Source organism: Coturnix japonica, chromosome 1, assembly GCF_054131305.1.
Source record: "Coturnix japonica strain WE chromosome 1, WE-NBRP24, whole genome shotgun sequence".
Lineage (NCBI taxonomy): Eukaryota > Metazoa > Chordata > Aves > Galliformes > Phasianidae > Coturnix > Coturnix japonica.
The window spans coordinates 165509011-165529699 of record NC_140663.1 but is presented as its reverse complement, the minus strand read 5'-3'; the positions used below and the strand labels follow the sequence as shown (position 1 = coordinate 165529699).

General features: G+C 40.7%; 1 protein-coding gene across 4 annotated transcripts in view; it reads right to left on the bottom strand.

Moving 5' to 3' along the window:
• Positions 1-20689, bottom strand: part of PDGFD (platelet derived growth factor D) — a 130960-nt gene that overhangs the window by 50075 nt on the left and 60196 nt on the right. Inside the window, exons 2-4 of one of the 4 annotated variants that reach the window (XM_015852243.3) lie at positions 6016-6220; positions 1824-2004; positions 1139-1180 (exon numbers count right to left, since the gene is read on the bottom strand). In XM_015852243.3, the coding sequence (XP_015707729.3) occupies positions 1139-1180; positions 1824-2004; positions 6016-6220 (428 nt within the window). The remainder of the gene's footprint in view (positions 1-1138; positions 1181-1823; positions 2005-6015; positions 6221-20689) is intronic. The other 3 variants (XM_032442180.2, XM_032442181.2, XM_032442182.2) reach the window with 3 other exon arrangements.

Genomic DNA, 20689 nt, shown 5'->3' with positions numbered 1-20689 from the left:
AACTCTGCATATAGCAAGAAAAAAATAAGGAGGTAAAGATTTGCACGTATCTTGTGCACGCTCTTCCAAGAAAGCTCCCAGAAATAGCCTTGTCAAGGAGAAGGTTACAAGGGAAAGAAAAAAAGCAGCGAAAAGATCTTTCATTTTGTCTGATACGAAATGCCATATGTTTTTGCATGCTTCGTTAATGCTCCCTTCTCCACCGCCTACAAATGCACAATGAGTTCAACCTTCAGGGGTCAGCAGTGCTCAGCATATCTATGTGAACCGAGCTTGGAGAGTCTGCGGGGACTGTCGGATAAGAGCGGAATGGGCTGAATATTAATTCTGCAGTTTTAGGTAGGATGGCTTAGAATCTGAAAACCAGCAAGGTACAAATCATCCCCCACCTTGCTGTGATGTACAAACATTGCTGACTGCCCAGACAGTTCTCTTTTGAGAAAAAAAGATAAAAAATACTTCATTCGGAGGGTGCACTTGGATCATATTCTTGTGTATTCATTGGCTAGAGTATAAAATTCTCTATTTACTCATAGATTTGAAATTAGAGTAGCTTTTTTGGGCTTTCCAGTGCAGAGCATCCTGTGTTTTGAGCGATAACATTCATTGTTGTAAAGGCTAATGCTATCAGACTGGCTGTAAGTGGTCTGGAATCAAGGTTGCTAAATGCATCAGTTTTTATTGCTGTACTGAAATACAAGCAGGGTAAAGAATCAGCTTCACTGTCTCTTTTTTTATGCCCAGTGATCTTCCACACAGGGTTCTGCTTAAATTTTAGTCTGCGAAGATTACATTCAAATTAGAGTAAATTAAAGCTCAGGATTTAGAGAGCAATGCCCTACTCCACTATAAGCCTACCAATTTAGATGCAAGGGAGCACAGTCTTTATAGCTTTAGACTTGTCTTGACAATGCACTGTTTATGGGCTCTGTTTAGCATACATAGGCATACATGCATGCAAAGCTGAGAGGTTGAAGTGAAATGACTCAAACAGTGGACTTCTTCTGTTACAGCATTAACATTACTGCTACTTTAAGCCTCCTTATTCTTGTTAAAAACAGCAGTCTGAATAAAGGAGAGTAAGAATTGGAAAGGATATGAAAATATAATGATGACAGTATAATAAATTACTGCTTACCATTTCCTGAGTGTTTGCAAAATCTGCCTCTTTTGAGCTACACTGTACCAAAAGCATTATAATGTTAATCAGGACAATGCAAGGAATACATATTTCTATCAAAAATGACTTAAATTAATACGCATTCCTGCTCTCTAAAGGCAAAAACTGAATAAACATGATTTTTATCAACTGACTGAAACTGTACACGATACACTGGTAATGCATGCTTATACATGGTTAAAAATACAGCCTGAACCTTAGCAGCCTTTGCCTTGCATGTAGAATTTTATCACATGCAGAATAAACTGCTCTGCATCTAACTCCAAATCACAGCAGTAACCCCTGGAGTTATCTTTATTTGACCTCAAATGAACATAAAAAAGAATTTATAGAGCAGCCATTTCTTTCACTATTTCTGCAGCATCTGTCAAGGCACTGGCAGTGCAGCCTCAGTGCAGAAAGTGTTAGTGCTTCTGAAACGTATTATTAGTGTAAACCTTGGCCTGGACTTGACTTTATTTTATAGTTAATGACAGAATGTCAAAACTACTTGGAGACGCATTAATGTAGCCACTGGAATGAAAATGCTTCTAGTCAATTAGTGTTTGATCTAATACAGTTAGCTATACCACTCAGTCTTCAAGCATTGACACTCTTAACACTACAATCTGTCTTTCATCTATTAGACGGAGATGTGACTTACCACAAGGGAGTAACAAATCTTGAATCCTGGTTTAGCCACAAAGTAGTCATCGGATTTGAAGGTTATCTTTATCTGGTTTGTTCTTGATGTTATTCTTGGAGGTACTTCCTTGTGCCCACACCACCGTCCTCGTATAACTGTGCTGGTCTCTGATAAATCTTCCACTTCCACAAAGTCATACCTGGGAACCAATGCAAAAAAATATATATATATTTTTTAATTAATTCTGGTTCAGTTGGTGGTTGCAAACAGACAGGTGCAAAGCTGGAGATGAACTGACAACTGGACCTTTTCTCTGCTACAAAACACCAGGTTAAACGTTATACACAGTAGATACGCTTGCTTAGCTCATAATATACTAAGCTGCAAGCAACTGCTTGAGTGCTCAGATGGCTCCTTCTCGTATTCCTGGAGCATGACAGGCAGTATTTTCAGCTATGTTGTATTAGCAATGTGAGGCACTTAGATGTGCTTGGTGCACAATAAACACACGCATTGCACTTCATGTGGTGGATAAATAATTTAGAGATCTGATAAGATATCATTTGATGTAGGCTGCCCAAACAGAGCAGCTGCAAGCACTTGTGCACTTGCTGGTGGTCCTGAACTCCCTGCAGCAGCATTCACTAGCTCCAGTCTGCTGTGCTGGGGCACGAGCCAGAAGATGCCAGGGGAACAAGGGATAGGACATGCTGATGAAGGGTGACTGTTAGGATCTTCTTTGTAGGTGCTAAGATGCTCCGTTATATCATTTGGAATGACATTTCAGGCTTTCAAGCAGAAAATGGGGACTACTCTGCTGTTTGCCTGAGTGCTATCACCAGAAAAAGCAGCTCCTCTTGTCTGCACAAGGTCATGCCTTGGCCAGGTACGTCCCTGGTTGTCCTGAGTCTAAACTTGGCTTTGACAGGAGCAGGAAGCACCAAACCCCAGGGATGGGAGGGCATGGCAATGGCATTTGCTACCACAGCTTGCTTGTTTGTGGGCTTGGGTCATCTACTGAGTTCATTTATTGAACTGGAGAAAAAAAATAAATAAAAAAGCAAGTCAGAGAATACAGTCCTGATTTAATTAAATCTATGAAAATAACAGTCCCTGGATATCTGTGGAACTAAAAGTAAGGCAGCCAGCAAGGGAGAGGTGATGACAAGGTGGGCAGGAGGAGTACGGGCAAGGAAAAATGGAGAGAGCTGCCATCCTCACAGCAATGCTAAGCTTTAAAACCTTGGAGGTCTCCACTCCAGAAAGGCTTTTATTGCCCAGCCACATGCTCCTTCCAAAGAGGAGTTAAGACTGTTAAATGACTTTTAAATAACTCTTACTAGACGCATGCTGATGAAGAGCTCCCCATGCCCTGGGCCTGAGGACCAGGCGCCCGCCACTGTCCCAACTCACAGGAGATTAATAGTACTGTCATAACAGTCCTGCTTTCCTTTTTCTGCTGAGAGCCCATGTGAAAAAATCCAAGTACACTGCAATTTGAGAATATCAGCCCTGCTGCTTTTGCATCCACAACCCCCAAATTACATAGAACAGAAAATAACAGATTTGCCATAACTGAATAACTACATCTGCCCAAACCCTGCTGAAACAAACAAATGGTTTTTATGATATTAGAAAGTTACGTTCCAGACAGAAGTAAAGTGGTCTCTGGGTTCTCTCCACTGTTGTTGGCCAGGCCCCGCTCTCCGGCAGCCATGGACATGGTAGGCACAGCCCACCTGCTTGGCAAAGGGATCAATGTGCTGCCTGGGGGCTGTGGAGGACGTTTATGTGTGTGGAGTCACTGTCCCCAGAGGAGTCCACAAAACACACAGATGCGGCAATGAGGGACATGGTTTAGTGGGCAACACTGGTGGTAGGTGGATGGTTGGACTGGATGATCTTAGAGGTCTTTTCCAACCTTAATGATTCTATGGTTCCGTGAACTGCTAGATAAAATGAGGCAAATCCACAGAGTTCTGAGGTGGATAGTATTTCTCCTTTCAACAGCAGAGGCTTTGCTGCAAAAAACATGGAAGTAAGTTGGTGTAATCTCAATTGTTTCTATGCTTCTATCCAGAGCTCCAGAGGCTGGGGAACTTAATTGCTTTTCAGGATCATCTCTTATCAAGTGCCCACAGAAATCTAACAACGCTTCTAGAAAAATCTGCAAAGCCTTCACTATTTCCCCTCCTGCTGCAACAGCTCTGCAAAAAGGTACCTTTTCACTCAGCCTGAATGAATTTCAATCAGTTCAGCCTAATAGTATGCAAATTGCAATGATTAGCATTAGTGAAAAATGAAAACACTAGGAACTTTCCGGGAAAAAGAAAAAAAAGCATCAAAAGCAAACACAAAAGGAAGCAGAGGCCCTGAGTTACCCGTCCAACATGCAGAGTATTAAGCACATGCTTAGTATTCTCAGTATTTGATTAAAAACATGCCTAGCTGTCTCTTTACAGCAGCACTGGAGAGACTGTCAGGTACCAAAACAGAAGAAAGCACTTGGTTTTCAAGCATTAACAAAGAAATGTAACTATGCACACAGTAAGAACAGGCGTAAAGCCATCAGAAGCTGTCTCCCTGAGAAATTCCTCGCTCTGGAAGCAAATAAAAGTTTGCTCCAGGGAAAGTTTAGCTCCAGGGAAAGCTCTATTTCTGAAAAGAATGTGGTATTTCTCCAGCTTCTATAGACATATGGATTATAGGAGATTTTTGCTCTTCTCTGCATCCTAAATTGGCTGCTCTGGGAAAAGCAGCTGGACTGTCTTCCAAGAAGGTCAAAATCCAGAACACTGATAATGGCTTGACTTCCCCTCATTGTGCCACCCCCTTTAATGGCTCTTGAAAGGAAATACTCCATCTTTTTCCACAGTAAATTAGCCCTCTGTTTCATAGGTGCAATGATTTAAGGTCAGCCACAGTTTATTCACTACGTAAATATTAACAGGCCGCTTCTGTATGCATCAGATTCTCAATCTGGGAAAGCATTTGTGGTGCTAGGAGGTATCTCATTACTTTGCTGCTGATCTCAGACCAGCAATACCCGAGCAGAGCAGAAGCTGCCAAGACAATAAACGTGCAAGGGGAGGAGAGGCAGTTTCAGTCTGCATTCCTTTATTGCTAAATGGAAAGCTAACCTGCAGAAATGATTTTCTCTGCTGGTAACACACAAAATTAGCAAAGCAAAAGCACACACACACACAAATCCACCCCGTAAAACCCTACAGAGGTACGAAGCCCTATAAATGCAAATTAATTGCCAAAGAAGATAAGATAAGAAGGGGCTGGGTGTACAGAAATCCTAACAGAGTTCTCCACATAGATAAGGTGTAAATGACGGCATGATCAGGCAGAGAGCGGGAAGCTGAGTCTTGAGCTTTTGATGTAGGCAGCATCACAGCAATCTGGCTTTTGGAGTGCACGGCAATCTTAAGCCTTCTGAAGGACCAGATAGTTGAATAAAGGAAATAGAAACTAAAGAATTAAAACAGGATCATATTTACAGTGTTTTAGTGAACACTGGCAAGATTCAGCTCTGAGCTCTGCTGTCACAAAGCAGATTATCCATCTGGGTTAATCAGTCAGATCAAGTGAGCTTATGGCCACTTTGGCTTAAAAGAGGAAATCAAAGGAACTGTGATATAATAGAGTATCCTCTATTAGATATACCAGTATGCAGAGTATACTGATGTTTGTGGACCTATATTTTATGGTTTTAAGTGAAAATACGCCAGTGAAAAAGAATGTATTAAATATTAACAATAATTTGAAGAAAATCACCGTATTTTTCAATGCATTTTTATCTGTCCCTCACACCACAATACAGACATACCTACAAATACACCTACTGAAAAAGATGTTTCTGTCTATATGAAACATGACAGAGGTGACAAAGGACAAAATCCCATTAATGTAGCACCTGATCTGTATGGTAGCTGGATTTGAGCATGTAAGTGCCTTGTCTATAGAATGTTATAGAAGAACCAAAACCCTGCCCAGACTGCTTCAACTCCGGGATAGCTCAGTTTATGATAAGCTCAAAGACAGGTTGGAAGAGGCTCCTGAAAGCCTGACCCTTAATACAGGATCATCACAGATCAAGTCAGGGTTATGCAGAGTTTGATTTGCCATCTCAAGGCAAAGGTCATGCCATTAACCTAGAAGGTCATCAAGACCAACTTCCACACCAGAAGGCTTTACCACTCACCTGCAGATATCATTTTCAGGCTCCTCCAGTCCAAACTGATTATCAAAAGCCAGCTGGATCCTGGTGCTCTCCGGGGAGTGCAGCCGCCATGTCAGAAGGAGATTCCTGGGGTAACTGCTCGGGAAGCGAGGACTGTGGATGCAGCCATTCCCTGCCACACTGATGGTCTCTTCTTTTCGGTACAAGTCTGTGAGGTGATTGCTCTCTGTTAGTAGTCACAACTTGTAGAAATTAGTGTGTTGTTCCAGTTACAGGAAGGCAAAAAACACAACAGTTTATAAAACAGCAAAAATCATTTCCATTTAAAATCTAAGACTTCTTAAGACTTTTTAAGGTCAAGTCTAAGAGCATTCATTATTAAATAGAAAGTACAGTGTATAGTCCCTTAATTCTACCCCCGTTTAACAATAAGAACAACAGTACTCAGTGGAACACATTCTTTATTTTATGGTACATCTACAGTCACTTTTACAACAATAGTGATTTTATAACTCACGTCCCACCATTTTGATTTTAAAACAGAATTTATAACTTCAATAGACATTGCAAACATGAGAACAATCAAGCGAGGCAGAATCAGTTAAAAAGGCAAACATTGCTGTTTCCCAAATCTGGTGCTGTAGGGAGAGATGTTCTCTGAGCAAAGCAGCAAAAGCAACAAAAGGAGACTAATTTGTTTATTGGACTTAAGTATTTCCTCCGAGAAGCATCAACATGAACAGCAACTCCATGCTTACACCAACAAAACTGAAATCCGAATCTGACCCACCAACCATGTTCTTGAGTAACTTCTAGACAAATAGCCAAGCTATTTTCCAAAACTTTTGCCAAATTCCAAAACCTTTGCCTGAGCAAGTACTCAGTTGTTCCTAATGTTTACTCATACTGACGTAAAGCCTCAGCTGCTGCAAATCCCTTGTTCTGAGGACAGCAGGAATTGCGTCAGAAGTACCTCCTTCAGGTCACAGCATCTTCTCAACTGCACCATGTACTTGCACCATCCAGCTGTGATCAGCAGGACTGGGTTCCCAGCACCCAGTTGGAAAACAAATGGACTTTTGTGCATTGTCAGTTTCAGTGTGGTGAAATTTCAAAGGTCAGATCATCTCAAGGCAACACACAATTTCCACTGAAGACATTTGAAACTGAACCTCCATGTGTGAAATTACATGTCTACACACCCCGTACCATGAGTGAAGATCTTGAGCTGAGCTCCTTCACAGCACAGCTAGTGGGACTGGCAGGTCTTGACTCTGCCAACTGCACTGAACAAATTTCAGTTAACTAGTAGAAACATGTACACTATTTTGCAGATGAACGTCTAGAGCCTTGTGTCCTGATCTTAAACTGGACATCCATGTTTCTAAACTCTTTAAAAATAATAAATATATTTGTTTCTTAAGTACCCTTTGCAAAAAAAGAACCTAGAGAAACACTATAAGTTTCATGGTAAGTGAAATTACTTTTCAGGTTGCATTTTGCTGCTTCCCAGTTGTAAATATCTCCCTGCACAAAGCTGTAAGCAGACTGGATGTGTGTCAACAGTTCACTGTACCTTTCCAACAGGGTAATAATTCTAGCTTTCAAACAACCTTCAACTTAGAAAAGTCTCAGTTTCCTGTAAAAATCTCCAAAGATCTATTCGTGGCATCTATTTTTAAAATGCTTCCAATCAAGATTAAATGTTCTCAAATCCTGAGATACCCTTCCCAAGGAAATACAGCCTTGACTTCATAGCTCACAGAGCACAGAACTAGCAAGTTTTGTTTTGTTCTGTTTCGTTCTGTTTTGGCCAAGTAATTCTACACTTGAAAAGTGGAAATGCAGAGGAGATAAATACCACCCACAAATGAGTTTTGTTGCAGCTTTTGTCAGGAACATCTACACTCAACTCTGCCTTCTATTTTATTTATGTATTCTTCCCGGGGCAAACAACAACAACAAAACCCTTTCTGTTTTTAGCTTCCTAAATTTGGGATGAAACAAAATGTCCAGCCAACCCTACTTAGTTTCTTCTGAAATGCTGAGGACATCTGGACTCTGAAAACATGCAGAAAAACTCACCCAACAGTATTTAACAGGACTATGTCAAAAACACTCGCAGAGTTTAAAATAAAAAGAGTTCTGATTAAATCATATTCTGCACTTTTGAACGAAGCAATCATTCCCCAAATCAGATCAAAGTTTACTACACTAAAACATAGCAGAATTCCTTCTAAACCTGAGAGCGCTTTGCTTTTCTTTCTTGAGGGGTATACTCTTGCAATTTCCACTACCAACACACATCTCACTGTGCAGTTCCATGTGGTTCATGCTTCTGATGGAAAGGTTCCCCTTCCCAGTCAGACCTAACACAGGCTTTTACCCTGGAGGTGTCATCTGCTCAGATACGGGTGCAAGGGACTACACATTGAGCACACAGTGTGCTTATATGTACCTCAGACAAAAAATCTGTGCACATTACTTGGACCAGCAGTGAAGAAGGTATGCTAACATTGCTCTTGAACCACAAGCGACACATTCTGTCGCAGATTTTTATTCAACTTAAACTGTGAATTCAACAGATTGGGATGCTCTGTGGTATCCAATTGGAATAGGTGAACTGAGAAAGAAAGATGTACATGTAAAAAAAAAATCAAAGCACGGTGACTTATCTCTATCAGAGTAAATACAGTAATTATGGAGTGACTCAGTATAAGGGAAAGGCTGGAGGGAAGCCTGGGGAGAGGATTCTGAACAAAAGCATCACAGTATGAAGATATGGATTTTCCAGACAGAAAGAAACTTTGGCTGGCAATAAAGGACATAAATACTGTTTCTATAATTCCTCACATGAGATAAGATGCAAAGCTATTCAGAGCCTTCACTTGACACTGGAGCAGACTCTTCAAGAGCTTTTAAACAGTTTGATTCCTTCTTCTGTCCTCTTACGTTAAACTATGATTTGAAATGGTGCAGCCAGGACTGGAAGTACTATTTTCTAACAGGATTTTCAGTGCAGTTTTGCAGAGTTAAATGGTTTAGTTTACACACTGGAACACAACCATCCCAAACTCTGTTTCTGAAGGTTGGCCGCTCAAAAATCAAGTATCTGGAAAACAGCTTGTGGAGGTGTAAGCAACTCCTGTATTTCTTGTAGCAGTTGAGGCATATGACTAAAATGACAAGACCATTTCAAGCAGACAAGTATTGTCATCATTGGGTACACTTGGGGAACTAATGGAAATCAGATACTGGCCATAGGCAAAGTCAGAAAAACAACAACAACAAAGAAAACAGCCCTTGGTAAATATGGAGGAAAAGGAAAAGGCAGTGCCTCTTTCAAGGCACTGAACTGTCCCATGCTGTGATGCAATACAATACAGTATTATACAGTGTCCTGAATGCCATGTAGTAACTGTATTCCATAATGCTTTATGGGACTAAATAAAAGATGACAGTGGGTAATACACTGCCTGTCACATTTACTAAAAAGCACATAAAATCATTTCACAATGAATATAAGAAAGCGTTAAGTCACAAGCCGAAAAACGGAGGCCATTTAAGCAAAGCACACAAGGGACATACTCTAGATGGCAGGAGCTAGAAAGACATCCTTACACATGGGGAAAGGAGACTATTTCACAAGAAAGATGAGTGGGAAGGAAGCTAGGAGACAGTGAGGCAATTCCCTGCTGAGGGTGAACTGACTGGAATGCAACTTTATATTTCATTTTTCTAAACTCTGTTTTCTTCCCCAAATCCTTGCCCAACTAATTTTAAACTTACTGGTTTATATGATAATCCAGCTGTCCAAGTTAAAAGAGCAGCTGTATTTTCAGAAGTGATTGCCTCCCTCCCCTTGCAGGGGAGACTAGTGAAATATGGGGTGATGTTCAGCCCAGTATGCAGGAAATTGGGCTTTTCTGAAGACCCTCCCCAGCATGTGCACCCAGCACATCCCATGGTTTCTCCTTCTCAGCATGGATATGCTCTCCTAATGTCATGCTGCATGAGTAGCAAGACCTGGAAACCACAGTTTTACTGTGTTTGCTGTGGGTACCTGCATTTCCTATCAAGCTTTCATAATGTATACACATCCCTCTTAAACCTACTCCCAGTCAGGACGTCTGCTACAGAAAGAAGTTTGCTTTTGTTATCATCCTTCTACAAACAATGAGTTCCTTGATTTAAAATATAGGCAAACTTGAAATGCAAGTACTGCTTGACAACAGCTAATCTGCCATCTGTTCTTGGATATCCACTGAGCAAAGAGGGTCTGTAGGTTTCAATTACTTCACATAGAAGAATTCAGAGAATGTCCTTGTCTAAGGACCTAACCAATAACGTGGAATATTTCATTCCACTTCTCTCAGGTTTCTGGAGTTTTACCTTCACTTGCTAAGGTGTTTTTCTGTATATAAGTTTACTTCTGTCTTGCCTTTGTACTCACAGAAGTTGGCCAACATCAATAAACTCTTGACACACTGGTAGAGGCTGCAAGTATACTACACTATGACATGTTTTACAACAAGAAATATACCCTCTTCAGTATACACTCTTAAATCCCACGGAACATAACCCGATGAGTTCAACCTCTCTTACAGCTCAGGAGAAAGTTGTTGGAAACCACATAAAGTTCATTTCACCACTTGTGAAACTATTTGTTTTATTTTAGGAAGGAACCTTGGGAGTTTGCATGTGGGAGTTTTCCAGATATAACTTTCCTCCCCCACTGCAGTCTTTGAAACAAATACAGCGGTCAATGGTTTGTCACCAGTTTTTAAGCATACGAGACAACCTTCGGAGAGAATAATAGCTCTTCAGTTCCTCCAGATGAAAATTAGCCTGATCTAAATAGCTGAATACACTGAGTGAGAAGCAAAGAACAGTAAAACATTTTTGAATCCAGGCCACAAATCAGTTCATCCTGGGGACAAGCATGCCAAACAAGCTGTATTTATGGCAGACTGTTCAGATATTTATTGGCTTTTTTCCTTTTTTCTAATCCTCCATCTTCCTGCAATAAGGAAAAACTTTACTTGTTATCCATAAGGTTCTGTGTAAATCAGAGAAAAAATGACAGACTTCATGGTCAAAATACTGTATTTCATAGCTGGTCACAGGTTGTTGGGTTGGTATGAAACTGTAAGGTCATTTACCTAGTTAAAAAATGATATGATATTCTTTTGCTGGTGAATTAAAACAATAAACGAATCTTAGCTGGTGAACACCACTTTACAAGCCCTCTTGGAATGAGAAAAATAGTATTCCATGGCAGCACTTGTCCTAGACATGTCTGTCTTTTAAGGTAGAAGATTCACACACCTAGCTCATTTCTGCTCCTAAAGAGTCACCCCTGGGGGAATGCAGGATGGGCCTGCATAGGTGTCTGTAGGGTGGTGGAATGGAAGGGTTGCTGTAAATGAAACTGGAATAGCACAATACTAGACAGCAAAGACCAGTCAAAAGAATACTAAGTGGACAATTGGTAATGAAGTCAAGACACAACTCACAGTCTGTTACAATGCTTCTCACTATAATAAGCACTATTTTATTCTAATTTAATAATATTATTTGTATCACTGAATGGTCACCTTCATTACAGCGTTACGAATGCAGTACCAAAGAAATAATCCCCAAATGAAGTGCAGGTTGGCCTGGAATTCAGAGATGAAGACTTACTGTTCTGTGTCACCTCTGGCAGGCAACTTGCTGAGACTTCAACTGTGCTGAACGCTGAAAAAGCAAATCCTCACTGTTTTTTTAATGGAGTTATCAACCTCTGTGACATTTGCTTTTTGTGGTGAATTGTATTACTTGTCTTTACTTGACCTCTTGATAGAGATTTGTTCTACACAAGAGAACATGCTGAATGCCATATATTAAAGCAGAAGTGTCTACAGAAAAATAACATATGCTGGGCCAATGTATAAGGAAACTGCTAACTGCTAGTTCTTTCATGGGTTGTAATGTTGCAATGCATCTCCCTGCTGGACTCTTACACCAACAGCAAACTGAATGCATTTCTTTCTTGGAATTCCATAATTAAGTAGGAAAAGAGAAAATGTGTATGTCAAGACTGTGGAGCTGTCATTACGTGGAATAAGACTAATGCAAATTATGTCATGAGCAAGAGAGCAAAAATACAGAAAACCTTGGGAAAACTTGAGGTAAAAATTAAGGACTCATCTCTCCTGGTGCAGCAGAGGACACAAAGGAAACCCTGTAACCAAAGCTGAAGTTTGCAGTGAGTGGTAACATCTCCATGTCAGGATGGTACATAAAAAACTTGTTCTAATACTAAATAGCCTTAGACAAGATGAGGTCAGTTATACACACAATTGCCTTTAATAATGAATATCAAGACTGGCCTTCAGCTCATATCGTTTTTAAGTCAAGAACTAGGGAATGGGGATTTAGGCACACCAAATCTTCCTGTTTATGCAGTAATTTCGAGTAAGAAGGCCTTCGCAGGAAACTTCCATCATGTCCTCCTTGTGAAAACAGAGAAAATGAAAACAGACCCCTTTTTATATTTTTCCATATTTTTTTCATATTTTTATGACCAAGGACTACTTTCTTCGGAATTCTGGTATGACTCAAGTCTTAACAGAGGATTTTTCTGTAGATACTGTTTTAGAAATTAATTCAGATTCAACAAGATGTCAAACTACTTTAAAGAAAAATACAGATAAAAGGAGAGAGAAAATCTGGTCAAAGGGGGAAAAGTTTCTCATGTTAAATATATTATAGCAAACAGACAAGTAATTATTGAGTGGAAGGTCATATGTTAAAACATTACGCAGTAAAGAGGAGACTTGAAAAACAAATCAAGGCAATTTACTCTTGTAATGCGATGTTTCTTTACCCTCAATGTCATCACTGAAATACAAGATCCAAAATCTCTGGAAGGGAGTGAACTGTTTCTTCTTAAACTGTGAAGTCTGGCAATAGGGTTTGGGCAGACTTCATTTTTGCATCCCAATTTTGTTACGGTCCTGCTTTTAGTTTCTTAGGGTTGGTATATTGGCTAATTACATAAAGATAAGAACTTTTAAATCCTCACAAGCTCAGTGTCCTGTGTCTGACCTGGTACCAGAAATAAGACCTGGAGCGCTATGTCCAGTGACAGGCAATGCTCATCCAGGGAGAACAGGATTGGCCAGTCTACAGAGAAATAACTGCCACAACTTATCCCTCTGGACATTAGAACAGTTGGCTCAGAGAGGCTGCGGATGCCCCCTACTTGGAAGCATTCAATGCCAGGCTGGATGGGGCTGTGAGCAACCTGGTCTGGAGGGAGGTGTCCCTGCCTATAGAAGCAGGGCTGGAACTAGACGATCTTCAAGTTATTTACTAGGAGAGTGGTGAGGTCCTGGAACAGGCTGCCCAGGGAGGTTGTGGATGCCCCGTCCTTGGAGCTGTTCAAGGCCAGGTTGGATGGGGCCCTTGGCAACCTGATCTAGTAATTGTGGAAGTTTGGTGGCCCTGCCAGGCAGGGGGGTTGGAACTTCATGATCCTTGAGGTCCCTTCCAACCCAAGTCATTCTGTGATTCTGTGATTAAAGGTTCCTTCAGACCCAAACCATTCTATAATTCTATGACTATAAGTTACTTCTTCAGTGTGAAGTGGTCCATTGGTAAATGCTAAGGATAGGATTACGTTTTACGTCTTTTTGTTTTGTTTTGTTTTGTTTCTGTTTTAAATAGTAGCTTAGCAGGGGAATGGGAGCCTGTGTTGCATTTCTTTTATTTACTTGAAAGAGCTGAGAACACATCTGTCTCCTCCCAAGGGATGGATGGCTTCTGGAGGATGCTTCCAAGATAAGATGTCCATTTTCCAAGAAATGGTTAGAAGTAAAATGCACAAACAGTTCTTGGAGCAGAGACCAGAACCCAAGACTCAGCCACAAAAGAAAAAAGCCAGCAACTTTCCCACTTTCTGTCTCCAAGGCACCCTGTCCTGCATTTCTGGCAGTTTAGCCCAGAGCTCACAAGGACTCCCTTTCAGCTCACATGCCTGAGTCTTCTTATGATGGAAAGTACAGCACTGAGGTACTGAGATCTTTTCCCAGCATGGAGGTAGGTCACAGTAGGGCCCTGGCAAAGACTTTCCATCATTAAGATACACCCCAAGTGCTGAGAAGCATTTCCTCAGTTTGGAAAGCAATTTAAGTCTCATGTGCTGTGTACTTTCAGTGTGGAGCGCTTACTTTCCTGTAAGTGCTTTGGATTTTCTCAGAAGGTTTGGCATCAAAATGCTGCAGAGCTGTAATGTGAATAGATACTGCAATTGAACAAGGTTTCCAGGCACATTCGTGACATTCTTGGCTTTGGCCTTCTTTCATTGCTATGGTCTTGCATCAAAAGATCATCTAGAGGTTTCCTTAGTCCTGTATCAAAGACTGTAACTACATATAATGGAAATACCTGGTTGAAGAAATCACTCACTGAATGTATTTAGGGACTGATGGCTGGGAAGGTGACACTAGTGAACATCAGCATAGCCCACAAACTCAGGTGCTGCTATGCCACATGCAGTAAAAATCTCTTAATGTTGGCACATCCACATTCAAATCCCTATAAGCTGAAACTAAACTCAGAATTGGAGCTGGCTCTAAGACTTCCATTTACATATTCCAGAATACCAGCTACTTTCTGGAAAAGCAGCTGTTTGGCTGCTTACCAAGAACAAGTGATTCAAAACATTCTTTCTAGACTGTATGGAGAAATTTAAACAAAAAAGAACTGCTGAGAAGCTGTCGAGTTAGGCCACTATTCCAGCTCAACTCCAGGGGTACACAGCTTCGTGTATGTTATGCTGGTTAGGTCTCAACTCTGAACTGGGGTGAGGATGGCAAGTCATGAGAATCATATCATTTTTATTTCCTGCTGTGGAATTTACTGAAGGGACCTTACAAGGGAGTTGGACTTGATGAACTTTAAAGGTCCCTTCCAACTCACTTCTCCACTGTTGTGTTTCACAGCCCATCTACAGCTCGTCCTGGTTCAGCCTAACCTTGAATGTCTCAAGGGTCAGGTCATCCATCACCTCTCAGGGCAAGCTGCTTCAGTGCCTCACCACTCCTACTGCAAAAGACTTCTTCCCTATATCTGATCTAAATCTCCTCTCTTTTAGTTTGAAATCATTTCCCCTTATCCCATCACAGCAAACTCTGATAAAGAGTCTGTCTCAGTCTTTCTTATAGCTTCCCTTCTAGATGCTGAAAGGAACACTGCAGTTCTCTGACTGAGGATGTCTTGTTGGCTTTGTTCTTTGTCTATATGTGAACCTAACAACCTAAAAAAAATGCTGATTTTGTAGAGATTTTGATTAACACTTCTTATACAACAGAAACAATAGGAGAGAAACCCTCCTCTGAAAGTTTTACAGTGAAAGAAAGAAAGAAAGAAAGAAAGAAAGAAAGAAAGAAAGAAAGAAAGAAAGAAAGAAAGAAAGAAAGAAAGAAAGAAAGAAAGAAAGAAAGAAAGAAAGAAAGAAAGAAGAAAGAAAGAAAGAAAGAAAGAAAGAAAGGAAAGAAAGAAAGGAAAGAAAGAAAGGAAAGGAAGGAAGGAAAGGAAGGAAGGAAGGAAGGAAGGAAGGAAGGAAGGAAGGAAGGAAGGAAGGAAGGAAGGAAGGAAGGAAGGAAGGAAGGAAGGAAGGAAGGAAGGAAGGAAGGAAGGAAGGAAGGAAGGAAGGAAGGAAGGAAGGAAGGAAGGAAGGAAGGAAGGAAGGAAGGAAGGAAGGAAGGAAGGAAGGAAGGAAGGAAGGAAGGAAGGAAGGAAGGAAGGAAGGAAGGAAGGAAGGAAGGAAGGAAGGAAGGAAGGAAGGAAGGAAGGAAGGAAGGAAGGAAGGAAGGAAGGAAGGAAGGAAGGAAGGAAGGAAGGAAGGAAGGAAGGAAGGAAGGAAGGAAGGAAGGAAGGAAGGAAGGAAGGAAGAAAGAAAGAAAGAAAGAAAGAAAGAAAGAAAGAAAGAAAGAAAGAAAGAAAGAAAGAAAGAAAGAAAGAAAGAAAGAAAGAAAGAAAGAAAGAAAGAAAGAAAGAAAGAAAGAAAGAACTAGAAAGTCTAAAGATACATAATTAATATTCAGCAAACCAGTGATGGGACAAATAGTTGCATTTGTCTTTCTGGATTTCTACTGCAAAGTCCATGCTGGGAAATGTCTTCAGAAAACCAAGTTCTGTTCTTTAGCCAGAAGTTTCTTAAATGGGATGGAAAAATACATATAATAATTTCTCTTATGTAAATCAGTAGGTTACTTTCAATTTTCTTGCAAATTAGGGAACAATAAATACACTTTCAGCTGAAAAAAAAACAATCAAAGCAGAACTTGGACCTTTTATTGCATCTGTTCTCAAACTTACTGTAATGAGTTTATCTATTCTTAAGCTTGCTGATAAGAAGCTAAAGTGACAGAAGATTGCATGAGCTGATGAAACCACATTGAAATTTGTGAAAAGAAAACCATATTCAAAACTCTGCTATGGCTCTGTGGGGAATAGACAGTATACATCTTTATGTTCTGAACACAGTTGAGTATACTGTTGGCAAATCAAGAAGTAATTAAATAATCCTTCACTTTCACGGGCCTTCAATGAACTCTCACTTTTAAACAGATAACTGGAGTCCCCAGCGTAATCACATCTGAGGTAAAACCAAGCTTCTAAGTTGTACTTTGACTGCAGATTCAGTGAAACGTTTGTCAGAAAAGGAATTGAGCAGTTACAATGATAAATTCAGCCAACTTTGTCTCCAGATCTCAAAAGCAGGAACTCAAAGTAGTGCATTTCACTCTTCCAGCTCTCAGAAGACACAAGAGACAACATAACGTTAACCAGAAGAAAACATTAGCATCCAATCACACTGACTCTTCCAGAGAAAAACAGTGAATCAAACACACCCAATTTGCCCCTCGTGTGCTGAAAGCCTAATTCTGTGGATAAATGACATTAGTTGTTGGGTAGAAGATTTAAGAGAGACATTTGAGGCTGTCCCTTTCTCCTCTTGACCATCACTACATACCAAAAATCAGAGAATCATGACCCAAGCAGGTTCCTAGGAGTACATGGGATGCTGCACATGGAGACAGTGCTAAGCCATCAGGGCTTGCAGCCTGCGGGCTCTTCTGCAGCAGACCTGTGGTGGGAAGGTCTGCTCTCCATTTGCACTGTCTGGGGGGCCAAAGGTTCTACATCCCTGCTATCTAACCCCAGCTCTGCTACTACTGACATTGCACATCCTGTTGGACATCATACAAGTAGGTCCTGCCCACTGGAGAAGAACACAGCTGTGCTTCTTAATGTCTTAACTACTTAACATGGACTTGAACAGCTGTTTGGCCAGAGAGAAGCCTGATAAGAGGCTTATGTGACTGAGATAAAAAGGGTGAGAAAGTCCAATAAAAACTGTATTCTCATATCACTTCATTATCATAGTTATTGAATGGAGACAGGGACATACTGCACCATTTCCTAGGCAAACTTATCCACACTGATGCTTTGAATGAAGAAGCTCACCTTAACACACTGCAGACTACCCAAAAAAGTGACTTAACAAGTTAGCTTTGCATATTTTCATGGCATCTGGGATCTCAGTCCAGTGAGACAAAAATTCTGCATCAGTCTAACTCTCCTCAGAACATGAACAGAATGAACTGCAATGACAGGTTTTTTTATTAGCTTCAGCAACCTTGAGGTTACCAAATTACCAAATACTGCACCAAGAAAAGAAAATTTACCATACCACTGTGTAAAACTAAGTCAAGTAGGTTTCCAGATTAAAAAATAAATGAGGCAAAATAAATTTTCCTTTACTGTATTTATAGCTAAGAAAATAACAGTTACAAGCCACTTTACTCTTGCCAGGTTGAAGCTTTACCCAAAGGGGAAAAAATGTTAATGTGTTTGACCTCCAGGCTGGATGTGGCTTTGGGCAGCCCGGTCTAGTGGTTGGAGACCCTGTTTGTGGCAGTGGGGTTGCAGCTAGGTGATCTTTGAGGTCCTTTTTAACCCAGGTCATTCTATGATAATTCTATGGTGATGATTCTGTGATCCACAAAAGAAAAGCAAACAAAAAAATGAGCTTGGAAGAACAGAGATAAAAATGTGAAAATTTGGTGTCAAAACTGAAACCAGGGCACTGGGAGGGAGCAGTGCAGTTATGGCCAATAATTATATGTATTTTGATATGTTGGCTGAACAGACCTGTGAACAGCAAAAGATATGCAGCTGTGCTTTCCATTTTGATAAAGGGATTTGAGAAAAGGTTTCAAGATTGCAGAAAAAATCATCAATTTACATCTGCAGCTCTGTTTTCAGTCTACATAAATACATTCCTTGCAGGTTTTCAATAGGAATGTACAGAGTTGCAAGCAGGCATTGAATTAAAAAAACTGATCACCTCTCTCCACTCTCCTTCCAGAGACAAGTATCCCTTGTTTCACAATCAGGCCTCTGATTGTGTCAGATTTTGCCTCTGATTTGCCAGATATCTGGCAAATACCTTGAGGACACACTAAGAGTTGCAACCACTGAACCAGACAGATGCACTAGTTTCAAAAAACAAACAAACAAACAAAAGAACAAGGTCAAACATCCCACTAGTTTTATGCGTTTGTTGTTCTTTTCTATTGTTTTAATAAAAATAGTTAATGTTTGTTTGTTGCTTATATACATAAATTATATGATATATTTTACAAGGGCTTCTCCAGCAATAATGCTTCCTGTCCTATTATGTTGGCTCAAAATCAGAGGTGCATGTTGGTGGTATGGCAGTAATGCTTTCCCATCAACATTCTGTCCCAAGCAACAGATGGCAGCAGAGGGGCAGTCTGACAAAATGGCTTCTGACATGGAAGTACCTATAAAGCAAAGGTGTAGAATGGAGCTCCTCCATGCTGAACAAATGGCATCCACTGACATTCATTGATGCTTGCTGAGTGTTTATGGAGACAAAACAGTGAATGTCAGCATAGCGAGGAGGTGGGTGGTGAGTTTCAGCAGTGGGGACAGTGACTGTGGGTCATCTCCACTGGTGCAGATTTTTACAAGCATGGCAAGAATTAGGCTATAATTAAGGAAGTACTGCACCTATGACCTTGAGAATCTTCTAGCACAAACTATAATTAAACAACTGACATTTTCGGTGAATAACAGCTGCACTGTGTGTTACTAAATCAGTTGTGAGTATTGTACGCAGCGGTTTAGACAGCTTGGCAATGCTGCCCTACATTTTCTGACCTACCTATTGACTTGTTTTCAAGTGGTTTATTGGATGGTTGGTTGATGGTTGGTGGGTTGATTCCTGCTTCCAGCTGAAGCTGCAGAGACTGACGAGCTGCTGGACTGGCTGCAGCCATAGGGGATGGGAACCGACAACAGCTCAGGGAAGCTGTAGCAGCACCAGGGGAATCATAACCAGATGTTCGACAGCACTTACTTCCCACACCCCAGACTCGCATACTCAGTCGTCATCTTTTCACTGCAGAAGCCACGAGGAAGCATTAGAGCCATTACCCCTTGCTTTGCCCCTTGAAGGCCTCGTGGGCTATTGATGTGATGGAGCCCGTTACTGCATGGGCTGCCCACAGCCACACTCCCTCCTTAAGTGTTTTTCAAATCCACACGAACAAACATTAATCAAGATTTTTGCAGCAAATATTTGGCAAGAACAATCAGCTCTCTCTTCTTCCCTCCCTTTGTGCCTGGGTACAGGAGGGTCAGTGCTGCCGCTCGCTACTAGAAGGTGATAGCATTCCCAGAAAGCAACAGGAATATCTGAAATTGCAGGGAGCACCAAGGTCACAGCCTGCCAAGGGTGGGTAGGACCAGGTCTGATGTTTTCTTTTTCTTTTCTTTGGCTGCACAGTAAAGGTAGCAAGTCTTTCCGATTCATTCCCTTTAATTAGGGGATTGATAATCCCCCACCTGCCAATTCAGCTCTAATTATATGCACATTTTGTTGGTTATTTCATACATAAAGCTTCAAATAAAATCCTTTTCTTTTTTCACTTGCACTTTTTAATGGACACCGAGAAACATTTTGTCAAGAAAGAAATAAATGTTCCACTAAACTCGTCTCAATGGACAATTTGTTTCTTCATCGTGGCGTTAAAGCAATAAAGAAAGAATAAATATAAAATTCTCCTAAGAAATAAAATGAAAACACCCTAAAAATCCGTGTTTTAGACATACAAGGCTGCTAATAAACTCAGATCAGACATTTATAGACAAAGCTCATTTGCCAAATGCATTTTTATAAAGCAGCAAGACAACCTGGAACCAGACCACTTGCTTGTGTAAATTAGCAGCATCCTTATCATGGTCACTGCTATCTACACCAGCTGAGGATATAATCACAACAAGAAATGAAAGAGAGAAAACTGAAAGAGCCAGATGCAGAATCTGAGAAAGAGCAGGAGAAATAAGTGCTCAACACAGTCATACATTGAACTGATGATAAACTGCCATATCAGTTATGTTGATATCTGGAAAAAATTCAAAGTGTGCCTCCTTGAGCAAACCACTACAGCTGAATTCAGACAAGTTTATAGGTTTCACTCACTACTTCTCAAATTTTAACAGAGTTAAAATTTCCAAAAAAAGAAAGCAAAAAGGGCAGTAAGGCACCTTCGAAACTCTCACCCACCTGCACTGGGGACTCTTGATGACTCAGAGGAAACATCAAGTCATC